The sequence below is a fragment of the Nicotiana tabacum genome, chromosome 24, assembly GCF_000715075.1.
Source record: "Nicotiana tabacum cultivar K326 chromosome 24, ASM71507v2, whole genome shotgun sequence".
In the NCBI taxonomy this organism is placed as follows: Eukaryota; Viridiplantae; Streptophyta; class Magnoliopsida; order Solanales; family Solanaceae; genus Nicotiana; species Nicotiana tabacum.
The window spans coordinates 74,256,778-74,278,262 of NC_134103.1; the positions used below are offsets into that span (position 1 = coordinate 74,256,778).

Consider the following 21,485-nt stretch of genomic DNA (forward strand, 5'->3'; position numbering starts at 1 on the left):
CTTCAACGAAACTCATTTTATTTGATTTGTTTACCCTATAACCTTCACGACAATTACTTATCACTTGTTATAAATAGCATAAATACTTATAACCTCAAAAATAATCTCATTCTCGAGCCTACGTCGATTAACTTACGACGAAACATTAACGTACGAAAACGCGAAATGTAACAACTACTCTACTAATTGATTTCATTCAATCAAGGATCAAGTAGGACTTTAATTGATAGTAATGTAAGCTGCGGGACAGGTAGGGTATATTTGGATATAAGAGTGACTACACCTCCCTAAGCACTTTTAATACATACATTTCATTGTTCAAAACCCCACACTTATGTCAAACCATAACTCCACATTCACATCAATACACATTAACTCCCTACTTTTTAAGCACAATTACATCAAGAGTAACCACTATCAAAGAATATTTTGCACAACAATACAAATATTTTTTCTTTTTTTTTCAATTCAAGTGGCTCTTATTTTTTTCAATACAGTGCACCTTTCTCCTTATTTCAATAGTTCTACTCAAAAGCCAAACCAACCACCCCACACTTTAACTTACACAAAGTTCATAACAAATTCAAGTGCTCACGTGAGGTAAATGGTTCAAATAGATAGTCAGTTCAAACAAATGGGTAAGGCTTGTAATGTGGTTGCCAAAGAAACTGAATTACAGGCTCAAGGGTTTAACTAAGATACATAACAGCTAAGTGGGTAGAACACATAACTGGCTTAACAAAGAAGCGGGGCAAGTTCTAGACATCAAATTAAATGTAATGAATAATACTAAACCTCACACACACATGGAACATAACACACTCCATATTTGACTATAAAGACACTCTAGTCAAAGTAGTAAAGCAGAGTTAAGATCATACAATTTAAGGTACTTATACAAGAGTCAAAAACTGAGCCTAAACGTCACAACTAAAGCACTCACTATTCTCAAGGTATAATACAGTCAAGAGTATTGCCTTCCATTCAAATCATAACTCAAGGTTCCTACTCCTAACAAAAAAGAAAACTAACTACACCCGGTTCAATCAAAACCCTTGAAAAAAAATCGCGGCACAAAGAAAATCCTAGGGGGAATTAACACACTACCTAACAAAAGAAAATATTTTTGTATTTTTCTTTTGACTTTAATCCCTCAAGAAACCTGTCGAATGATATCCATTGTCGGAAAAAATAGAAAATTTTAAAAATTCTATGTATATTTTTTCAAATTGTTTTTTCTTCTATCTCTTACTACTGTAACTAACAAAAATACTACTACTAACAAAAAGAAAACTCATATACATATAACATACAAATATCCCCCACTCCACACTTTAAATGATGGCATGTCCCCATGGCACATAAAGAAAAATGCAAAGGTGAAGAAGACTCCCCTGATCAAGTCAGTCCATGTCCGAGATCGTGCCGGGGTCCAGATGACAAGCCCGGCCAAGTGCACGCAGCCCTACTATGATCTTCTTCTCGGATTTGGCATTCTGTGTAGCAAGGGCGTCCACTCGAGTTCCCAAATCAGTGACGGAAGTACGCATCCCCTCCATTTCTTGCTCTAAAGCGCTCATTCTCGTGTCCCATCTGCCGCCTGAAGTTCCCCAACACCCTGAAGAAGCAGCGACATCCTCACTGTGCACCTCATTGCCCTCGTCAGTCGCATCAGATTCCTCACTATCCGCCTCAGCAGGTCTAGTAGGTTCCTTCCCAATTACAACTTTATCAACCCAGAATTTTAGTTCGCGCTTGACTTTCCCATCTGTGGCCCTATTTTCCGGCACTCGTGCCTCACGACATAACCAAGTGACTAATGAGGTTAAGAAGAACTCATACCTCTGCACAGGACAACGAATAGTCATCTCGTCTTGAATGACCTGAGCCACATCAAAATCGTGGCCATTGATGAAGCACCAAATCAGAGCAGCCCGGGGACCACTCACCTCAGTGGTGTTGCCTGAAGGCAGCAAGTGGTTATTAATGATATACAGCTAGAATTTCCCTTCAAAGGTAAATGAAGCCGAGTGAAATTTGTGCCCCTCGTTTAGCCACACTACCTCCGTGTCAGGTACACAAATGGTTGCAAAGAACATGAGCCACATGTATGGTTTTCTGCTATACGTGGAGTAGTAGTCACATGTATCAAGGTATTCCACGTACTCTGACAGATGATACTCCCTTTGGATGGCCTCCTTAGAGAAGTCCACTCTCTTCCTCCGGACATTACAGACATGGTCTTCATGTGTCGGGCAGTTTGTATAAAACTCCCGAACAACCATTAAGTTTGCCTCGTCAGGTTCTTCAAAGAATACCCCCAAGCCTCACCTGACCAATTCATTATACACTCTGGGACAGTCAGTTTGGAGAGACCCAATATCAATTCCCCTTTTCGGTATGGGCTTTTTGCTTGCCTTGTTTTGAAATTGCTCTTGGGCTTCCTAGGAGATGAACTTGTTCTGATCATACGGGCGTGCGGATGCCAAAGCTCGTGACCGTGATGTGCCCGCTTGACCACTTGTAGAGGCACCTGAAGTTTTTCGTTTCTTGGAGGGTGCCATAGTACTTGTAACAACCCGCCAACTATTAACTAATGAATCACTTGGCGAACCAAGAGAGGCTACTTAGACTTCACCCTCACACTTGGTCACAAAATTACACCCGCAATCTCATTGTGGCATTTACACAAACACTTAACATACACAGCTGTCCCTAACCCCCCACAAAGCAATTTTAGCCCTAGATGGACAAAGGATACACCACTTTCACTCCTAGCAACTATATAGTCGGTCTCCATGGTGAAACTCAACATCCCCCCATACGAAAAGTGAGAATAAAAAGAAAGAAACAAAATAAAATAAAATAAAAATAATAATAATAATAATAATAATAATAAAAAAAAAGAGAGAAATCATCCCACATACCTGAGGGGTATCTGGGAATAGAGCTAGTGAGGACGGTAAAAGGAGAAGAGTAGGGGAGTGTTTTGTTGTTGATTTTATAGAGAGGAGATGAGAGTGGGGGGGGGGAAGGGTTAGGGTTCGTGTTTTGTAAGGGAGAGGAAAAGGGGAAAATTTAGAATTGGGGGTTGTGGGGGGGGGGGGGTCCGAAATTAAAAAGGAAAAGGAAAAACTTCTTTTATGCGCGATCGGGTGCGGGGTCGGGTTATACCATGTGTAGTCGCGTATGTTCCGCATCGTCTGACGTTGCCCTTTTGTGCGACCATATGCGCGAAGGTGCACGGTCGCGCACGGATACATTCAAAATGGGCCTTTTAGATACCTCAGTTCCTACCTTCCGCGACATGTACCTTCCTGCACCTACCACATCATAATGTACACTAATTTATATCTATTCTATGCTATAAACAAAAGTGAAAAATCCAACTAGTAGAAAAGTTAGAGGTAGTTCTGAGTTATAGCTGTCAGCTTGAATCAACTGGGCATCCTCAACTGATTTTGATGCTCGAGGATTGCTGAGCAAATCCTCCAACAAGATATGGTTTTAGCTTGTGCCCATTCACTATGAAACTCTCTGTTCCGTCCTGGTTCTGGATCTCAGTTACCCCATATGGTGATACATGTTTCACCATATACGGTCCTGTCCATCTAGATTTGAATTTTCCGGGGAACAATCTGAGTCTACCATTGTATAATAAGACTTTGTCCCCTTCATGAAACTCATTTGTCTTAATTAGATGATCATGCCACCTTTTACTCTTTTCCTTGAAAATTCGTGCATTTTCATACGCGTCTAGTCTAAACTCCTCCAATGCATTCATCTGCGCCAACCTGTGTTCACCTGCAAGACTAAAATCAAGATTAAGCCTCTTAATTGCCCAATAAGCTTTATGTTCTATCTTAACAGGTAGGTGACACAATTGTTTATATACTAGTTTGAATGGTAAAGTCCCTATGATTGTTTTGAATGCAGTTTTGTACGCCCATAGAGCTTCTTCCAACTTTACAGACCAATCCTTACGAGAAGCACTAACCGTTTTTTCAAGAATTCGTTTAAGTTCACGCTTAGCCACTTCAACTTGCCCACTAGTTTGGGCATGGTACGGGGCTCCTATTTTATGTGTGACCCCATACTTGGATAGCAGTGCAGCAAACTGCTTGTTCACAAAGTATGACCCATTGTCACTGATAATCACTTGAGGTGTCCCAAAAAGGGTAAAGATTTCTTCCTTAAGAACTCACACACCACCCGAGCATCATTGGTCCTAGTAGGGATTGCTTTGGCCCACTTAGAGACGTAGTCAACAACTACTAGGATATAATCAAAAGAATGTGACGATGGGAACGGACCCATGAAGTCAATGCCCCAAATGTCAAAATTTCTGCATACCAGAATGGAGTTGAGAGGCATTTCTCCCTCTTGCTTATATTACCTACCCTTTGATACTTGTCACATGCAGCTACATATGCTCTTGCGTCTTTGTACAAAGTAGGCCAAAAGAAATCGGCTTCAATGACCTTTGTTGCAGTGTGATTTCTATCATAGTGTCCTCCAGCTGCTCCATCATGGAAATGAGACAAAATGCTTGCCATCTCTCTTTCAGGCACACATCTTCGAATCACACCATCTGCACACAGTTTAAACAAGAAAGGGCCATTCCAAAAATAACTTTTTGCCTTACCTTGAAGCTTCCTTCTTTGATCAAGAGAGAGGTCATGAGGTAACCATCCACTAGCCAAAAAGTTATCTACATCAGCATACCAAGGTGGCCTTTCGGAGACCGCAATAATGCAGAAAATCTGCTCATCAGGGAATTCTTCCCTTATTTCAATTATTTCAATCGGAGGTCTCTCAAGTCGAGATAGATGATCGGCGACTTAATTTTCTGTGCCCTTCCTATCCTTAATCTCCAAATCATACTCTTGGAGCAACAACACCCACCCCATCAGATGCGGATTGGACTCCTTCTTAATCAATAGATATTTCAAGGCTAAGTGATCTGTGTGTACAATTACTTTTCTCCCCACAAGGTATGATCTAAACTTGTCAAAAGCAAAGACCACAGCAAAGAACTCTTTTTCGTAGTGGCATAGTTGACTTGAGCATCATTCAATGTCCTGCTTGCATAGTAGATGGGCCTAAAAAAAATTCTTTTCTTTGCCCCAGAACTGCCCCCACAGCTACATCACTAGTATCACACATTATCTCAAATGGCTGGTTCCAATCAGGTGTCACCATAATAGGAGCACTTACAAGCTTCTCCTTTATCAATTCGAAAACTCTTAAACACTCCATATTGAAAACAAACTTGACATCCTTCGCTAGCAATGCAGTCAATGGTTTGGTAATGCTGGAAAAGTTTTTGATGAACCTCCTATAGAACTCAGCATGTCCCAAGAAACTCTGCATGCTTTTCATAGAGGTCGGTGGAGAGAGCCTAGCAATCACATCAACCTTATCTCTATCAACTTTAATTCCTTGTGCAGTCACTTTGTGGCCTAAGACAATTCCCTCCTTCACCATGAAGTGACACTTCTCCCAGTTAAGGACCAAGTGCGTGGCTTCACAATGTTCAAGTACGAGCTCCAAATTCTTTAGGCAATCCTCAAAGTCATCACCAAAAAGGGTGAAATTATCCATGAATACTTCTTGACACTTTCCATTTAAATCAGAAAATATAGACATTATCCACCTCTGAAAAGTGGCAGGTGCATTACACAACCCGAACGACATTCTTCTGTAAGCAAAAATACCTGATGGGCAAGTAAATACGGTCTTCTCAACATCTTCTGAAGCAATGGGTATCTTATTGTAGCCTGAATACCCATCCAAGAAGCAGTAGCATCCATGTCCAACCACTTTCTCGAGCATTTGATCAATAAAGAGGAGTGGGAAGTGGTCCTTCCTTGTTGCATCATTCAGCCTTCTATAATCAATGCACATTCTCTACCTAATGACTGTTCTGGTGGGGATCAATTCATTATCTTCATTTTTCACTACTGTCATGCCCCCCTTCTTAGGTACAACTTGTACTTGACTAATCCACTGGCTATCAGAGATGGGAAAAATCACTCCCACATCTAGCAATTTGATGATCTCCTTATGCACTACCTCCTCCAAACTTTTGTTCAGCTTGTATTGGGATTGTATCACTGACTTGCTATTTTCTTCCAACAGAATTTTGTGCATGCAAATGGCTGGACTAATTCCTTGAATATTAGCTATACTCCAGCCCATGGCCTTCATGTGCTTTTTCAGCAACTCCACCAGCTTTCGCTCTTGTGGACCTGTCAAGTCAGCAGAAATAATTACAGAAAAATTATTAGTTTCAAAAAAACCATATTATAAGTGAGTGGGGAGGACTTTCAATTCCACATTAGGCTTAGAAGCCTCCTCCTTTAGTTCCTCCTCATCAACCACTTGATCCTCAGTCTCAAGAGCTTCTGCCTCTTTCTTTATTTCAGATCTTCGTCCTCCATTGTGCTAGACTGAGTAATACACCTCTCTAGAGTATCCCCCACAAGCTTGTCGAACTTGTATTTCTCAGCCAATTCTCCAACAACATCCAGCTTGAAACACGAGTAGGCGGACACCTCATTACTAGGATATTTCATCATCCTCTTCATCTGAAACACCACTTTTTCATTGCCCACTTTGAACATAAGCTACCCTTCATAGATATCCAGGATAGCTCTGCATGTACATAAGAATGGCCTCCCTAGAATTAGAGATACCACCTTGTTTATCTCCATATCCACCACAACAAAATCCACGGGGAACACAAACTTGTCCACCCTCACTAAAATATCTTCAATAATTCCCTTAGGTATAATGATGGTTTGGTCAGCTAGTTATAGGGACACTGGTATTGATTTGATCACTCCAAGCTCACCTTCCAATTTCCTAAATACGGACAGAGCCATTAGATTTATTGACACGCCAGAATGAGCATGGTATGGTGAAGCTTCCTGGGTCCCCACACTTTTGAGGAATTTTATTTTGCAAGATAGCACTGCAGCGGGCGTTTAGCTTGACCACTGTTGTTTCCTTTAATTTTCTCTTGCTCGACGGGATTTCCTTTAAGAACTTGGCATAGGCAGGCATCTGAGTGAGTACCTCTGTGAAAGAAATGTTCATATAAGGTTGCTTGAGCATCTCCAGGAATCTCCCAAAACATTTGTCAAGTTTCTCCCGCTTCATCATTTGAGGGAATGGTAGAGCTGGCATATGTCTACTTTCTTCAATCTTTTGCACTCCACTACTCTGGATCTTTTGCTCTTCGCTCTCTTTCTCTACTGGTGTCTCACTCTGCTTGCTAACCACCTCAGGTCTAGCTTTCACTACTGGGTCAGTCAATGTTTTGCCACTTCTCAGAGATACAGCTTTGATTGTCTCCTTTGGGCTCAAAGGGAAGAGTACCAGAAGCTCTCTCAGATAACAAATTTGCAATCTGTCCCATTTGTCTTTCCAGATTCCGGATAGTCGTGCCCTGATTCTTGAATTTTTCATCCGTTTTGTTGATGAATGCCTTCATGAGGTCTTCCATACTTGACTAAATTTGTTATGGTGGCTGGTACTGCTGCTTTTACTGGTTCTAAAAACCTAGTGGTCCTTGACCCTGGGGTCTAAGATTGTTTTGATGCCATGAGCTCAAGCTCTCATTAGATGTCTTTGACCCATAGCATTATAGTTGTTCCCACCTTGGTAGTTTCCTCGATTAAAGTTCCCCACAACGTTGACTTCCTCAGTTGTAGCTTGACACTCATGTGTAGGGTGTCCCAATCCACAAATATTACATCCCACATGTGGTTGATTTTTCACCTGAGCTATTGTCAGTTGCTTGATGTCCTTAGCCATAGCTGCAATTTGAGCCCGCATTGCTACCGACGATTCTACTTGGTGCACCCCTACTGATCTTCTTCGATCCCCTTGGTCAGTGGACCATTGTTCTGCGTCTTCAGATAGTTCATTCAGAAGAGTGACAATCTCTTCAGGAGTTTTCTTCATCAAAGGACCTGCAACCGCACTATTCAGCAGTCTCCTTGATGACGGGTTTCACCTATCCCAGAAGTCCTGGAGCTACATCCATTGCTCCATTACGTTATGAGGGCACCCTGCAATAGCTCCTTAAATCTTTCCCATGCCTCGAACACTGTCTCCCATCCACCTTGGCTGAAATTGTGAATCTCTTTCCTCATCCGTCCAGTCTTAGCGGCAGAGAAATATTTTTCTAAGAACTTGGTAGTCATCTCCTTCCACATACGGATTGACCCTGTGGGTAGACTTCTCAACCACTGCTTTGCATCATCCTTAAGTGAGAACGGGAATGACTTGAGGTAGATGGCATTATGTGGTGCTCCATTATAGCGGAATGTGTTCATAATTTCATCGAAGTCCATCAAATGGTTGTTGGGATCTTCATTGGGTTTCCCTCTGAATATGCAATTATTTTGAATGGTTTGGATGACTCCCTGTTTGAGTTCAAAATTATTGGCATCAATGGGCGGGGGCCTCACACTAGACTGTTGTTGGTTGTACACCGGTCTGGCATAATCTCCTAGCGACCTCCCCGACCTAGGGTCTGCATTTTCAAATTCATCTTCGATCATGGTTCGGTTGAGATTGAACCTTTTATCCCCCTTCACTGTTTCATCCGCAAATCTATGAGCTGCTTTAGCTAATAACCGTGCTTCCTGTCACTGAGTTGCTCTCTCGCAGCTAGGTCCACCTCCTCTTCATTGTTCACCATTGTATTCTGAGTTGAAGGCTGACCCAACAGCAATCCGCTCGATCCTTTCTTCTTTCTCAACTGCCGCAGCTTCTTGTCTAATTGTGGATCGTATGTGTTATACCCCATGTTTTCGTACGTGAAAGTACGCCATAAGTAAATTGATGAAAGATTGGAAATAAGATATTACATTTCGCATTTTCGTACGTTAAAATTTCGTTGCAAGTTAATCGACGTAAGTTCGGGAATGAGATTATTTTGAGATTATATGCATTATGCTATTTCAAACAAGTGGCGAGTAAGTGCTATGAATGATAAAGGGTACACGAATTAAAGAAAATAAGTTTCATTGAAGGTTGTCGATTTGGGATAAAATATGGTCTGAGCTATAATACCCGATATTTATGGACTAGTACCATACAAGGTACCATATGACCGTGATAGTATGATGTATAAAGTATATTAAAAATAAGTAGTATTTTAAGTAATTTAAGATAATTCTTAATTATGTGGATAATTGATTAATTATCGAATAATGGAACATTACCTAATTAATTAATAAATTATAAGATACGACCAACCCCTCCCCCCAAAAAAAACGTGGCAGCTAGCCACATTCTAAAGAAATGACTCTTAGTCATTTCTTATTAGGTGGCATAATGTGTTAGTTAAACATTCACTCCATTCTAATATTTTCCATACTAAAGACTATACAATCAGAATGTTAGTCATTCTTACAATTAGAATGTTAGTCATTCTTACAACCAGAATGTTAGTCATTCTTACTATCAGAATGTTAATCATTCTTACAACCAGAACGTTAGCCATTTTTACAAGCTTTTAACAAAACATCTTTCAACCAAAATCCAACGAGAATTATTAGAAGCTTAACAATATAAAAATTTTGCGGTTCTAAAGGAGTAAGGTACAGCCTTTTCCAAGAATATCATACAGATTTTTTCCTACTCTAGGTATTAAGGCTATCCCTTCTTTCTTTTTGGCATGACCCAAATGATACTGAAAGCAACGAGCAAACGCACAGTTTCTATAAACGACTCTATTCATAGAAATATTAGGGGTGTCTATATTCTTGATTCCCCATGTGAATTATTATTATATCTTCTGTTCATGGGTCTCAGAAAAATACGTATTTGATAAAATTTATCCGGCATGCATATTATTTTTATGATATTCAGTGAAAATCTTATTAACGTATTTCTTAAGGCATATTATTTTTATGACATTCCGAGAAAATATTATTAACGTATTTCTTATGCATTTCATACATTTATACATATACATTAACCCATGACCAGATGGCGTTATATACGTGTATATATGTATATTATATATATATGGGATATGGGAAAAAGTTATGGCGTTATATATGCACCACCACCTTATCAGCTGGTATACGTTGATGATTTGCCCACAGTGGCCGAAATGATATGATGCGATGCCCTCAGAGGCTTGATGATGTTATGAACGCATATACCAATGCATGGTATGACATTTATACGCATATGCATGGCATTATAAAAATGAAATGATTCACAGAGCTATGCAGACGTACATGTCGAGTCTTTTACTCCATGTTTCTCTCATGTCTATTATTTACTGATTTTCATTCCTTACATACTCGGTATATTATTTGTACAGACGTCCCTTTTGCCTGGGGACGCTGCGTTTCATGCCCGCATGTCTCGATAGACAGGTCGAGAGTCCTCCAAATAGGCAATCAGCTCAGCGGAAGATGTTGGTACACTCTATTTGTTCCGGAGTTGCTTGTGTGGTCAGTATGATTAGGACATGTACTGATTAGTATGGCGGAGCCTTGTCCCGACCTTTATGATATTTATGTACTCTTAGAGGCTTGTAGACATATGTCGTGTACGTGAAAGATTGTACGGCCGTGTCGGCCTATGTTTTGAGTTTATAAATGACGATGTTGGCCTATTAGGCCCGTATATCATGTATATGATGATGTAATAAGAAAGATACGTTACGTTGGTACTCGGTTGAGTAAGGTACCCGGTGCCCGTCGCGGCCCATCGGTTTGGGTCGTGACAGTATGGCACCAATTCCTTGGAAGAGGATCGAGTCTACACCGATGAACTTAACATGTTGTCTGCACACAGATAAGAGGAGCGTAAAAAAAGAAAATAAAATAAAATTGCTCCTGAATTAGCACCGAAAATTAATTCAAACACTATTAATCGCCAATCCCCGGCAACGGCGCCAAAATTTGACGAGCGCAAAACCGGTGTATAAAACTTAGGCTTGCTAGTCAAAGATAGTATAGTATTAAATCGTCTACACAGGGATTGGGTTAAATAATGTTCTAATAAATCTTCAGCTCAACACTATCCAGGATAATAAATCTTTGATTTATATAATTATCGACTACTAATAAAACTAAGATTATTGATTGTAAGAAACTAATGGAAATCTAACGACTAAGTAGCAACAATTGAATATCAAGGTAAGAAGTAAGGGTTATGACAAGATATGTGATCAACTATTATTCAAGGTAACTCTGTGTTAAGCTCACTCTTAACTTCTATTGCCTCCTTCGATTTCAACAGATGATTAGGCCACCTTAGGGATTCAAATTCTTCTTCCGAATGAATGAGAGTGCCCTTAATCAATCTAATAACATGTCCTATAAACATATGCACAAATACAGTGAATGGGTGATCTTTCGAAGAACGCCTCTCGACTATTCTTCTAAACTGGGTTAATTGATAACTCTCTAAGCTCTTTTGATTACCTATAAGAGGCGTAAACTCAATCCAAACAATATGGCACAATGCAAATTACAGCAACACTTCTCTTTCAATTAAAGTAAAACCACAATTAGCCTTGCAATTCAATTAATAACTCATTCAATGAATTTAGACAACTAACAGAGAGTAAAACCCAAAACAATAGTTAAATCGTGACATCCGTCAATAACCCTAAGAAAGATTACTCCATAGTGGAGAAGTTATTCATCACAAGAGTATTAGAAGAATAAGAAGCCATTACAATTCCCAAAATTAAACAAACTTCCGTATTGAATGAATCGGATCAAGTCTTTTGCGTCTCCGTTGCTTCCTTCCTTCTTCTCTCCCAAAAGTTCCTCTCAAAATCCCCCATACCCTTTTTTAGACGAGCTGGACTTCATATAGGTCAAAACGAGTCGCCTCCAAAATTATAAAAATTGGCTTGGAAAAAGTTTCTGGAACTGAACGTGCGTGGCCGCGCACCTGGGCCTATGACCGTGCATGGCCATGTACTGCTTCATTTGCGCGCTCAAGTGCCCGCTCAAGTGCGCGTTGGAGGGGTCTCATGCGCGACCGCGCACCTAGGTGAGCCTCCTGCTCGCTCTTCGTTTCTCCCGTTAAGTGCACTATTGCCCGTTGATCCCGAACATGATCCCAACTTAATCATTGGATTTTTACTCAGAGTTCAAATCTCCAAAATAGCTCGAATTAGCTCCACAACCTCATCGTAACTCGGAATCGCTCCTACAAAGCAAAAAACACACACTCAGTACAAAATAATACCATTTAAACCTCAAACACTAGTAAAGTGCAGCGAATTAGAGTCAATTAATGACCAAAATACACAATTATAGTCTACCATCACCCTACATGAACACGGGATGCTCCGTGTATCGAGCTGCCCTTTGACTCACATATGACCCCGAAAAAAAAATGACATAAAGTTGTGCATCTCCTAAGATGATGCGCAGAGTAAATAATCATTGGGATGGCTAAATGCTGGTGCTGAAGCTGATTTTGATCTTGTTGGGATGAATCAATTTGTGTTATTTGATATAGCGTTGGAGTATCTTCAACAAACATATTAGACAATGTCCCAAATATACAACATATAGCTCCGAAAGAAGCTTGTGATTGTTGTTTCATAGGATGTCTGAGATGTTCCGTGTTGAAAAGGTATACCACGAGGCGAGACAGGAAAAAAGTTTGTAAGTTGTCTAAGTCTTTCGTCTTCAATTGTTGCCGAATAGAATCTCATATTACAATCACTAGTCATTGGCCCTTAATCATAGACTTTTTTTATTTTAAACTGCTCATTCATTTGACATGTCAACAACGAATGAAAATATTTACGATACATTTCTAATAAGAGATGTCAAGTATATGATGGAATTAATCGAGTAAAAACTGACCAAAATATCACGATTATTAAAAAAATTATTTACGACATGTTTCTAATACCTTAAAATGTTTAAGAAATCATTATTAAAATACGAATATCGAAAATGAAAAGTCATACGTACTAAAGTTTTAAGGGGCCATCAATATATATGATTTTTTTTATTTTTACTTTTTTGGATAAAAAGAATGGGAGTCTTAGGGCAACAGTAAAGTTGTCAGTGTGTAATCTATAGGTCAAGAGTTCAAGTCATGCATAATTTTTTTCTGATCCTATATGAATGCGGAATATTTCGTACATCGGTTGGTTGCTTTTTTTTTTTTTTTTTCTGATAAAAAGGTGAAGTTGTAATTGATGTTGAGATTTGAGATGAAAAAAAAAGGGAATGGAATGATAGGCGTGGACAAAGAGGAAACACACACTTGGCAGAAGTTTGGTAGTGGTAGAAAGAGTAGGTTCGTGGCCTTCAAACTTGCCAATGAAACAATATTAACATGTGTTGCTCTCTGGTTAAGTCATTAGTGTTTTTCCATGTTACTCTCTATTTCATTTTAGTACTGACCCTACCCATATTTTATGCTATAAGCCAGCTGAGTCATGACTGCTGTCACCAGTCAGCCGGACATCAGCACAAGCATAACAAATAAAAAAAATCGAACTTAAACTATTTTAACAGTGTAAGATTTTGGACATATAAATATTAATATGAGGATGAAAGAAAATGACCGATAAAATCAATTCTCTTGTATTCGGACATAAAATTTTAAGATTTTGGTACTGAGATTATTTTGTTGTGTACATTTGCTCATGCCGAATTACAATACATATGGATTTCTGTACTTGAGCAGATATTTCTGTGCCAGTGCCAGCCTGCCCATATGTATCTCCATTGATGATTGGCTGAGGCTGGCAGTCAACTTGTATATACTATAGATATTTTTGAAAATCTTAAAAAAAGAAAGATATTTCTGCTCATACCAAATCCCAAATACCATAATTTGACTTTGTAAAAAAGCGACCCTTTTTCATTTCTCTCTTAGGAAAAGAAAGAATAGAAAGACTTATGATAAATCATAAACATTGTACGTATATTATGGAGGATAGAATTTCAATTAATTTAGTTGTAGTAGAATATCGTAGAAACATAATTAATTCACAGCTTGTAAAATTTGGAAAACATGACTTTTTGAGTTAATATAAATATTAATTGTACATGATATTTGCAGTAAGGTTGAGCTGATTTTCGTTGCATAAATGCTAGGCCATTGGCTTAAATGTTTATGCATATCAATAATTCTCTCAAATTAGGTAGAGATATTTCCCGCAAGTTGAAAATAAAATATACTAAAAATAAGCTGATACGAGGCGGCTTGAAAATAGTTTAGCTAAAAAGGCAGAAAAAAATCAAAGAAAGCTCAGCTGGAAGCCTCGAAGCCTGGACCAAGATGCTCTCTCTCTCTCTCTCTCTCTCTCTCTCTCTCAATCATTTTTTTGGTCTTTGCTTCAACGCCTCCCTGTTCACTAATACGATGGCTATAAATACCCTTTTTTATGTGTCAAATAATTTTCAAAGTAACAATTTAAAGAGAAAAAATTCCAAGTATCCAACAATTCTCACGAGTAACGATTGACCATTTCACACTTCTACTTCTATGTGACGTTCTAGCAGTGGAGCTCTGAATTTTCCTTCAGTTTCAACCTTACTGCTTTAGGTGAGTTCATATTTAAGTTTACTTATTGAGTAATTTTGTAAATATTCTGTTTAAGAACTGTATAAAAGTAGCAGAAATCATTGAGTAATTTTTGTAAATATTTTGAATTATTTTGAAGTGTTAGAACTACTATTATGAATCAATTCCAAAGTGAACACGTTGCTATGTATTCTGTATTGCGAAGATTTATCCTAATTTTACATTGGTTGTCAACTTACTGTAATCCTCCTCTTTTATCTGCGTGTGAGGCCCGCAAGATGAGCAAGTTTACACTGGTGGAGTTAATAAGTTTGAGGTGTTGAAATGAATAAATACCTTTGGATTTACCAAATAGTACAAGTGCCATTCCTTTTGCATACTTTTTTAGTCTTCAATCTAGGTGATACTTAATTGGTAGTAATGTGCATATTGCAGTTGTTTGCATTCTTCATTTTTTTATGTGATAGGTATCCTGGAATTTTCAATTGTTTGTTGATATAGATGCTATCTCTGAATATGAGGTTGTATTTTTCTCGTTGCATTTAGCCCGTAAATAACTCTTTCTTGCCATTTGTCATATGAGGATCAACATCATGTTTCTTTCTTTTTGATCTGGGCTGCATGTTTTCATTGAATATGTGTGTTCAACAATTGCTTGGAATTTTAAGGAGATGTGACTTCTCTTTATTTACCTTTTTGCTGCATTACAAGTGGTCTTGAATAGAGTGGAATAGTTACAGAGGATTCATATAATTGATCCCAATATTGTTTAGGATCAGTTGTTCTGTAGCCTTCAACTCAATTAACTCTTTGAGTGTCCTTTCCGAGTTTCCGTCTTTATTATCCACATAGAAATGGTTAAAGTAGTTCATCTCTTAAAATGGGCCAGGAAACTTGTGGCATTCTAGCATTAAGGCCTCAAAGTCAACTTGACCCCAACTCTGGCTCTGGTGTGGTTGCATTTTCCACAAGGAGAAGTTGCTCACCTTTTCCAATAGCTTATTTTGCAAGTGAAACTTCATCTTCGGATTGTTATACTAAGCTTGAAGCTACATTTTGGAATCCTCCGAATTTGGAAAAACTCGTTGAGGCAGAGTGATACATTCTTGCAAAATGTACCCTCTACAAGCAGCAAACATCTCCCAGATTTCGGTGGAGAACAGTTCTGCAGAGTACCAGGTCATTCTGGTGTTGGATTGTTCGCGAGTGAATGTAGTCCTCCCCAGGTAACCAAATCAAAAGACTTAAGTTGTACCATTTACAAAAACTATCATATTCTATGCACGATGTAGAGACAATGAGAATAGGCACTCCTTTGGACTCTGTAACGGAATTGACTGGATATTATCTCTGCATTTCTCAGACAACCTACATTTATTTAATCATGAGCTGGACGGATGCTAATCATTTTGAAGAAAGAGAAGTCATTGGTAAATCAAGGATATGGAGTGAATTTAATGGAAAAAGCATCATTAATTGATCATGACAGCCAATCTCTACCTTTTGGTAATAACCAAAAGAAAAACCGAAGATACAATCAGCTGGAAAGTTCCGCAGGTAGTGAAGCAAAAGATAAATACTGAAGACAGTAAGCCTTCTGAAGTAATGTTGAAGAATGAATTGTTCAGCTGAAATTGATACCATGAAACGGGATGTATTTTAGGAAAAGAACCATTTTTGGGGTATGTACTGGTCTGAACTATGTCTAAAAGGTCTTGATTAAAGCACTTTACTAACATAAAACTGGTCAAAAATCTTCTTTAAAATTTGTTATGGTCATGGTCTCCTAAAATCTAACCTACCAAGCGGGGAAAAAAAATGAAAGATCTTTCTAAGCTTTATTCTCATATATATTGTTGCTACACTGACTTTGACTTGTTTAACTAATGTGCCTTTCTTATGACTTCTGCAGGTATGTCTTCTTCCCCATTAAAGCGGGTATTCTCACTGTCCCTTTAACATTCTAATTTGTACTTTAGGTTGATGGTCAATGTAAAAATAGTCATATTATGATATCAAGTTATCTTCAGTTTATTATCAATAGGAACTCCAGATTCGTCCAATCTACCTGATAAATACCAAGTATATATGGGAAATGAGTTTTAAAAGTTGGCTGCAGTTATTGTATGATAAGCTAAACCATATAACATTTTGAGGAAACTGAGTTGTTCTAGCTGGTATTCTCACTCTTATCCTTGTACAATGTGAGAAAAACTGGCATATCATCTGTGATCTTCTTAGTGTAACTCCAAATGTTTCAACAAAACTGTACTCTTGGAAATGGTGCTGTTGGTTTCACGTTTGACATATTGAGTAGAGTAAGAGCTCAAGCAATAATAAGTCCGTTTTGATGTTGACCCAATGATATCTTGCAGGAGAGTGAAATGGACGAAAATGCACCTACTCATCTTGCACTTGGCTGTCCCAGAAAAGAAATTGGATGTAAAAACGTTATACCTGACATGAACTTGGAGCCTCCTGCTCCGATTGATAATTTGGAGCCAACTTCTTCCAGAACTCGAAGTCTGGATTTGAGATCACTCCTTGGCCATAATGAGCAGGCAAGTTCATTGAAAGCCGATTTCTCCCCTGTCGTTCTGCTTGAACAGGAACCAGGTGGAAGATGGGTCAAGCGCCTCAAAATGAGTGCTTCTGGCTCATTTTCTGTTGGAACAAAGAACTCTAACCTTTCAGGGAATACATCTCATGAGAAAGCAAACAAGTTTCTAAGCAAAATTGCTAAAGTTACTATAACCGGCTCAGAACTCACAGCTGGTAAACTTCATGGTGAAGAATTGATGGCTCGTGAAGGACCTCCAGCCTTAGCAAGGAATAGTGCCTCTTCATCTAAAAATGTTATGAAGAAAGATCTAGAGTTATTGACTTCACAGTCTTGGATGCGAAGGTGGCTTCATAATAGGGTTCCCACTGCACAAAAGAGGCCTCAACCAGTGGTGGTTAGTACGCCTCGAGGCTCAAAGTTGGAAGTTGATGATTTTCAGAAGAAGCAGTTCCCAAGCATTGCTGCCATGGCCCTCATGGGAAAGGCATTAACTGGTTTTCAACCATGTGAATTCCAAAAAAGAGGTCCCTATGTAGTTTGGAGGAACACAGGAGTTTCTGAACCTACATAGCAGCAAGAGTTACTGTGCTTCAGGTTAGTCCACCGACGGTGCTGATGGCAGTGTTGGTCAGGCTATGCATAATGAGGACAAATGTGCTCTGGCTTAATATGTGATCATGCAATCAACTGCATTTTGGAGCTTAGTGTCGATTTGTTGGTGCTAGTAAGTACATAGCTTGTCTTAGATTTGGCTTCTAGTGTTTGCTTAGATGGGATTATCTCTGTATTTAACCAGTATGATAAAAATGCCAGACACCTTGTTTCTTGAACAGGCCATTCATCCGGCTGCTTTAGTCAGTGTGCGAGGGATCTCGATGATGTGGCAATTACGTGCTAAAGTAGGCGATGAGATCACTATGCAATGTTCGTCGTAGAGTCTAAGATCAGTTCATTGGACAGTTTGAACCATCCCACCTTTACTTTGTTGAAGACTCTTGAGTGAGTGACTACCTGCTCCACTCGTCAGCTGGTAGAAAGTTTTTCCTGGATCGAAAATTAACCAATAAGCAGCAAAATTTGGTTTACTAGATTAAAAGTTGCTCATCTTTTATCCCATCTTTTAGTGTCAGCTGCATGCTGATTTTAATGATTGCTTTAAATAGTTGTTTGTAATTGCTCATGAAAAGGCATCATTTTCATTATCATCTCCAGAGTTGTCAGTCGCTTATATTTCCTGGATGTGGAATAATCCACTGTAAGCAAAGCTGTCGCTTCTTAAACCTTACAATTAGCAGACAGAGGATCAACATCAACGTAGAACTGATCAAATACTAAACCAGATCACTCCTTCCAGGAGCATGCTGGCTCCTTGAAAAGACAGTTAGCCCGAGGCGTCCCACATCACCTTTCATCTTTCAAAAGGATTAATGTTGTTAAAGTAATGACTGGACAGAAGCCATTACTTTTGCTTAACTTAGTCACATTCCTTTGGGTAAAAAAGAGAAATCATTTGGAATTCCAGAGATAGTTAAGGAAATAAAACTCAATGTCAAACTGAACGATATGTAGAAGAGATAAATTACTCCAATAAATAGACAACTAACAAACATAGTCAAAACAGTTACTATCAAAGCGACTGCTCAAAGTAGCCGTAGCCCATACTAAGACATGATATTTTCCAAATTAAGCTTAGAGAATGTCTAAAATAAGCAGGCCCTGCAAGAGCTCTATAAGCAAATGAACTAAACATTTCTTAAGTGTTGGTTGCCCGGGTGTAGATCTGCTGGCTAGCATGAGCAGACACCATCCTGATCGAGCCTCTTGCCATCAAATCTCTTATTGCCTTCCTAGCAAGTGATCCACTAATCTGCACATTCAATCAAATGAACAGATTAGCAATATTACACTGACATATTGGCCTACAAACATATACACTGAATCATAGTTTGCTGCCAATTACAACCAAGTACTAAAAACATCAAGCCACAAGACAATTTTAGGATCAAAACTCATGATTATGAAATGCATGAGCATACAAAGTAAATCACCAAGTACAATGCAGCAAACTACATTCAACAACAAGAACGCACTATCATAAAAAATTCATCATTCTACATGGCATATGCTTTGATCATATGGCCAAGCAGAAACAGAAAACGGCCACCACCATGGCACACAACGCGACTAAGCCCTCCAAGACATGGGTAAAAGGACTCACAAAGACTTACATATCTTGGAAACCAATAACACAAGGAAAATGCTTGATTAGAGACAGGTGATACTGATGGAAAAACTTCATGATATTAATTGAAACCCCAGAAGCCAGGCAGTAGAAACACACAAATAATAGGCCATGAACTAGATCGGAATCATTCTCAACGAGTACATAAGAAGTGATCCCATTTTTTTCATCAGGCCAGGAAAAAGACCAACGATCAAAAGATAAAGAAGCATAGTCGATCCCCTCATGCTCGTTGATAGGCATGTCGTTAATAAAAAAATTGCATAACTAATTGGACACCTCTGCCCGGCAGGCAATTTCAGTGCTACAAAACTTTCTCTAATCACTGCTATGCCAGAAATAGGGAATCCTTAGAAAACTGAAATGCAAGTTGCATGAGAGTTCCTTCCCCCACAAATGAGAAGATAAACATCAAAGCAATGAAAAAACCCAAACATCTGAATTATCATGTTATTTGTGAGCATCAAAAAACGAACTTTGAGTTTACAATTTCTAAGACTCTCTGGTGATCCAAGGAAGACTTAAGACAAGCTGTCCATTAGGTAATTGTGCTTATTTTAACCACTCTACTACTAAAAACTCGTAATAGTTCACAGTCATATGATATATCATCTTTTTAAGCTAACAGAACAAGCTCGACTAACCACCTTTTGCATCCACGGTATCTTCAAATATAACAGTATCATTATCAAAGCAATAAACTCTATATACATCTCTTAAAGAGAACCAGTATTAAGGTGCAAATCAAGTTTATGATGCCTAAAATCAAGTTGACTGTTAACGCAGATCCCACAAAATAGTAAGTTTATTGCAATAGACATAGGACGATAGATCTAATGCAGAATAAACAAGATTCAAAAAGTAAGAAAGAAATCACCAGATTAAATTTAAAATTTAAAAAGGAAACATACCCTGAGACGGTCGGAGAGGACAGAAGGAGTGATAAGCTTGTATTTAGGTGCTTCAGACAGAAGCTTATCGTACGTAGCCTTGTCGAACAATACCATGTTGTTCACCTTTTCCTTTTGCTTTCCCTTGCTCCACTTCTGCAAAATCCACAAATACAAATTTACATAAGTTACCTTCAAAATTAACCGCACATCAAAATAAAATAGTAAAAAACAAAAAGTAGGTGACCTTCTTCTTCTGCTTGCCACCACCGGACTTTGCAGGCTTTGAAGATGGAGGTGGAGCTGCCTTCTTTGGAGCCTACAAAAGAAAGGGAAAAAAACAAAATTCAGAAATTGAAATAAAGTGAAGTATAGCTAACGAAATTGGAGATGACTATTCGGAGGCGGAGGTCATACCATTGATCAGAGAGCGGCGGAGTTTTGAGGTAGAAATGAGAAGAGTTGTAAAGAAGGATATAGCGATATAAAAACCTAAATGGGATTTCTAGGGTTTATATTTGCCTCAAAATCGTAAAGCCCATCATCAGATATGGAGAAGGTCAGATAACTGGGCTTCCTAATGGGCCGTGTAGCCCAATCTACATGTTGCTGTGCCCTGAACTTTACAAAAAATTATTTTGGATGGACCTTTTTAAAATTACTATTTATATTTTGACCGCATTAATAAATTTTTTGAGAAAATACCTCACTTTAAAATTTTAAAGCACGCTTATCAAAATTTGAAGCACCTAGAATCCTGATGATCACTAGAATTTTCAGCCACAAAATTCTGGTGGTCGAGCAGAATTTGTGGCAAATGATGATCACCATAAGCATATTATGGTATCTAAGATTTTTTTTATGGTATCACAAAACCCGACGATGTGGGCATACTTCCAAAATATGACGCAGAGGCTTATTCCCCAAAGGCTTTTCTTAACGAGATCAAAATCTATACGGTGGCACCGAAAGATATTATTTGTGCTAATCATCCAGATTTTATTATTAAATTCGATGTATGTATTTTAAAAATACAAAAAAATACTACAATACTATAAATTATAATTTCTATGTTTAGCAATATTTAAAGTTTTCTGAAAACATATTTGTCACATAATAATTATTTTATCCCTCAAGAAATAGTAGTGGTATTCTTTTTAAGACGAATGGAGCCCAAATTATAGAGAATGGACGAGACGGGAAATTCTAAGTTTTTTTTTTTTTTTTTTTTTTTGGGTGCGAA

General features: G+C 38.5%; 2 protein-coding genes across 8 annotated transcripts; one reads left to right on the forward strand and one right to left on the reverse strand.

Annotated features, from left to right (window-relative positions):
- Positions 1-14,425: 14,425 nt before the first annotated feature.
- On the forward strand, positions 14,426-18,315 carry LOC107768020 (protein PHOTOPERIODIC CONTROL OF HYPOCOTYL 1). 7 transcript variants are annotated; one of them, XR_012706680.1, is made up of 6 exons: positions 14,426-14,568; positions 15,437-15,773; positions 15,911-16,229; positions 16,460-16,485; positions 16,923-17,834; positions 17,924-18,315. XR_012706680.1 is itself a non-coding variant. In XM_016587123.2 (5 exons), exons 4-5 carry the CDS (start codon positions 16,462-16,464, stop codon positions 17,679-17,681), a joined length of 783 nt encoding a protein of 260 aa, XP_016442609.1. In that variant the 5' UTR covers positions 14,426-14,568; positions 15,437-15,773; positions 15,911-16,229; positions 16,460-16,461; the 3' UTR covers positions 17,682-18,315. The 7 variants fall into 7 exon arrangements, 4 of the variants coding, with proteins under 4 accessions (XP_016442609.1, XP_016442610.1, XP_016442611.1 ...); XR_012706679.1 differs by having other exon boundaries at positions 17,944-18,315; XR_012706681.1 differs by lacking the exon at positions 15,911-16,229 and having other exon boundaries at positions 17,944-18,315.
- A 359-nt stretch (positions 18,316-18,674) lies between these two features.
- On the reverse strand, positions 18,675-20,797 carry LOC107768022 (small ribosomal subunit protein eS25). The gene is made up of 4 exons (XM_016587126.2): positions 20,660-20,797; positions 20,490-20,561; positions 20,264-20,398; positions 18,675-18,977 (listed from the first exon to the last, which is right to left on the reverse strand). The coding sequence occupies exons 1-4, from the start codon at positions 20,660-20,662 to the stop codon at positions 18,864-18,866; spliced, it is 324 nt and encodes a 107-aa protein (XP_016442612.1). The 5' UTR covers positions 20,663-20,797; the 3' UTR covers positions 18,675-18,863.
- Between the last annotated feature and the right edge of the window lie 688 nt (positions 20,798-21,485).

Coding starts and splice junctions, on each gene's coding strand:
- LOC107768020 (XM_016587123.2), top strand. CDS start 16,462: ATGTCTTCTTCCCCATTAAAGCGG. Junction 16,486..16,922: donor CTTCTTCCCCATTAAAGCGG/GTATTCTCACTG, acceptor GATATCTTGCAG/GAGAGTGAAATGGACGAAAA.
- LOC107768022 (XM_016587126.2), bottom strand. Junction 20,399..20,489: donor GTGGCAAGCAGAAGAAGAAG/GTCACCTACTTT, acceptor TGGATTTTGCAG/AAGTGGAGCAAGGGAAAGCA. Junction 18,978..20,263: donor TCCTCTCCGACCGTCTCAGG/GTATGTTTCCTT, acceptor TTGAATGTGCAG/ATTAGTGGATCACTTGCTAG.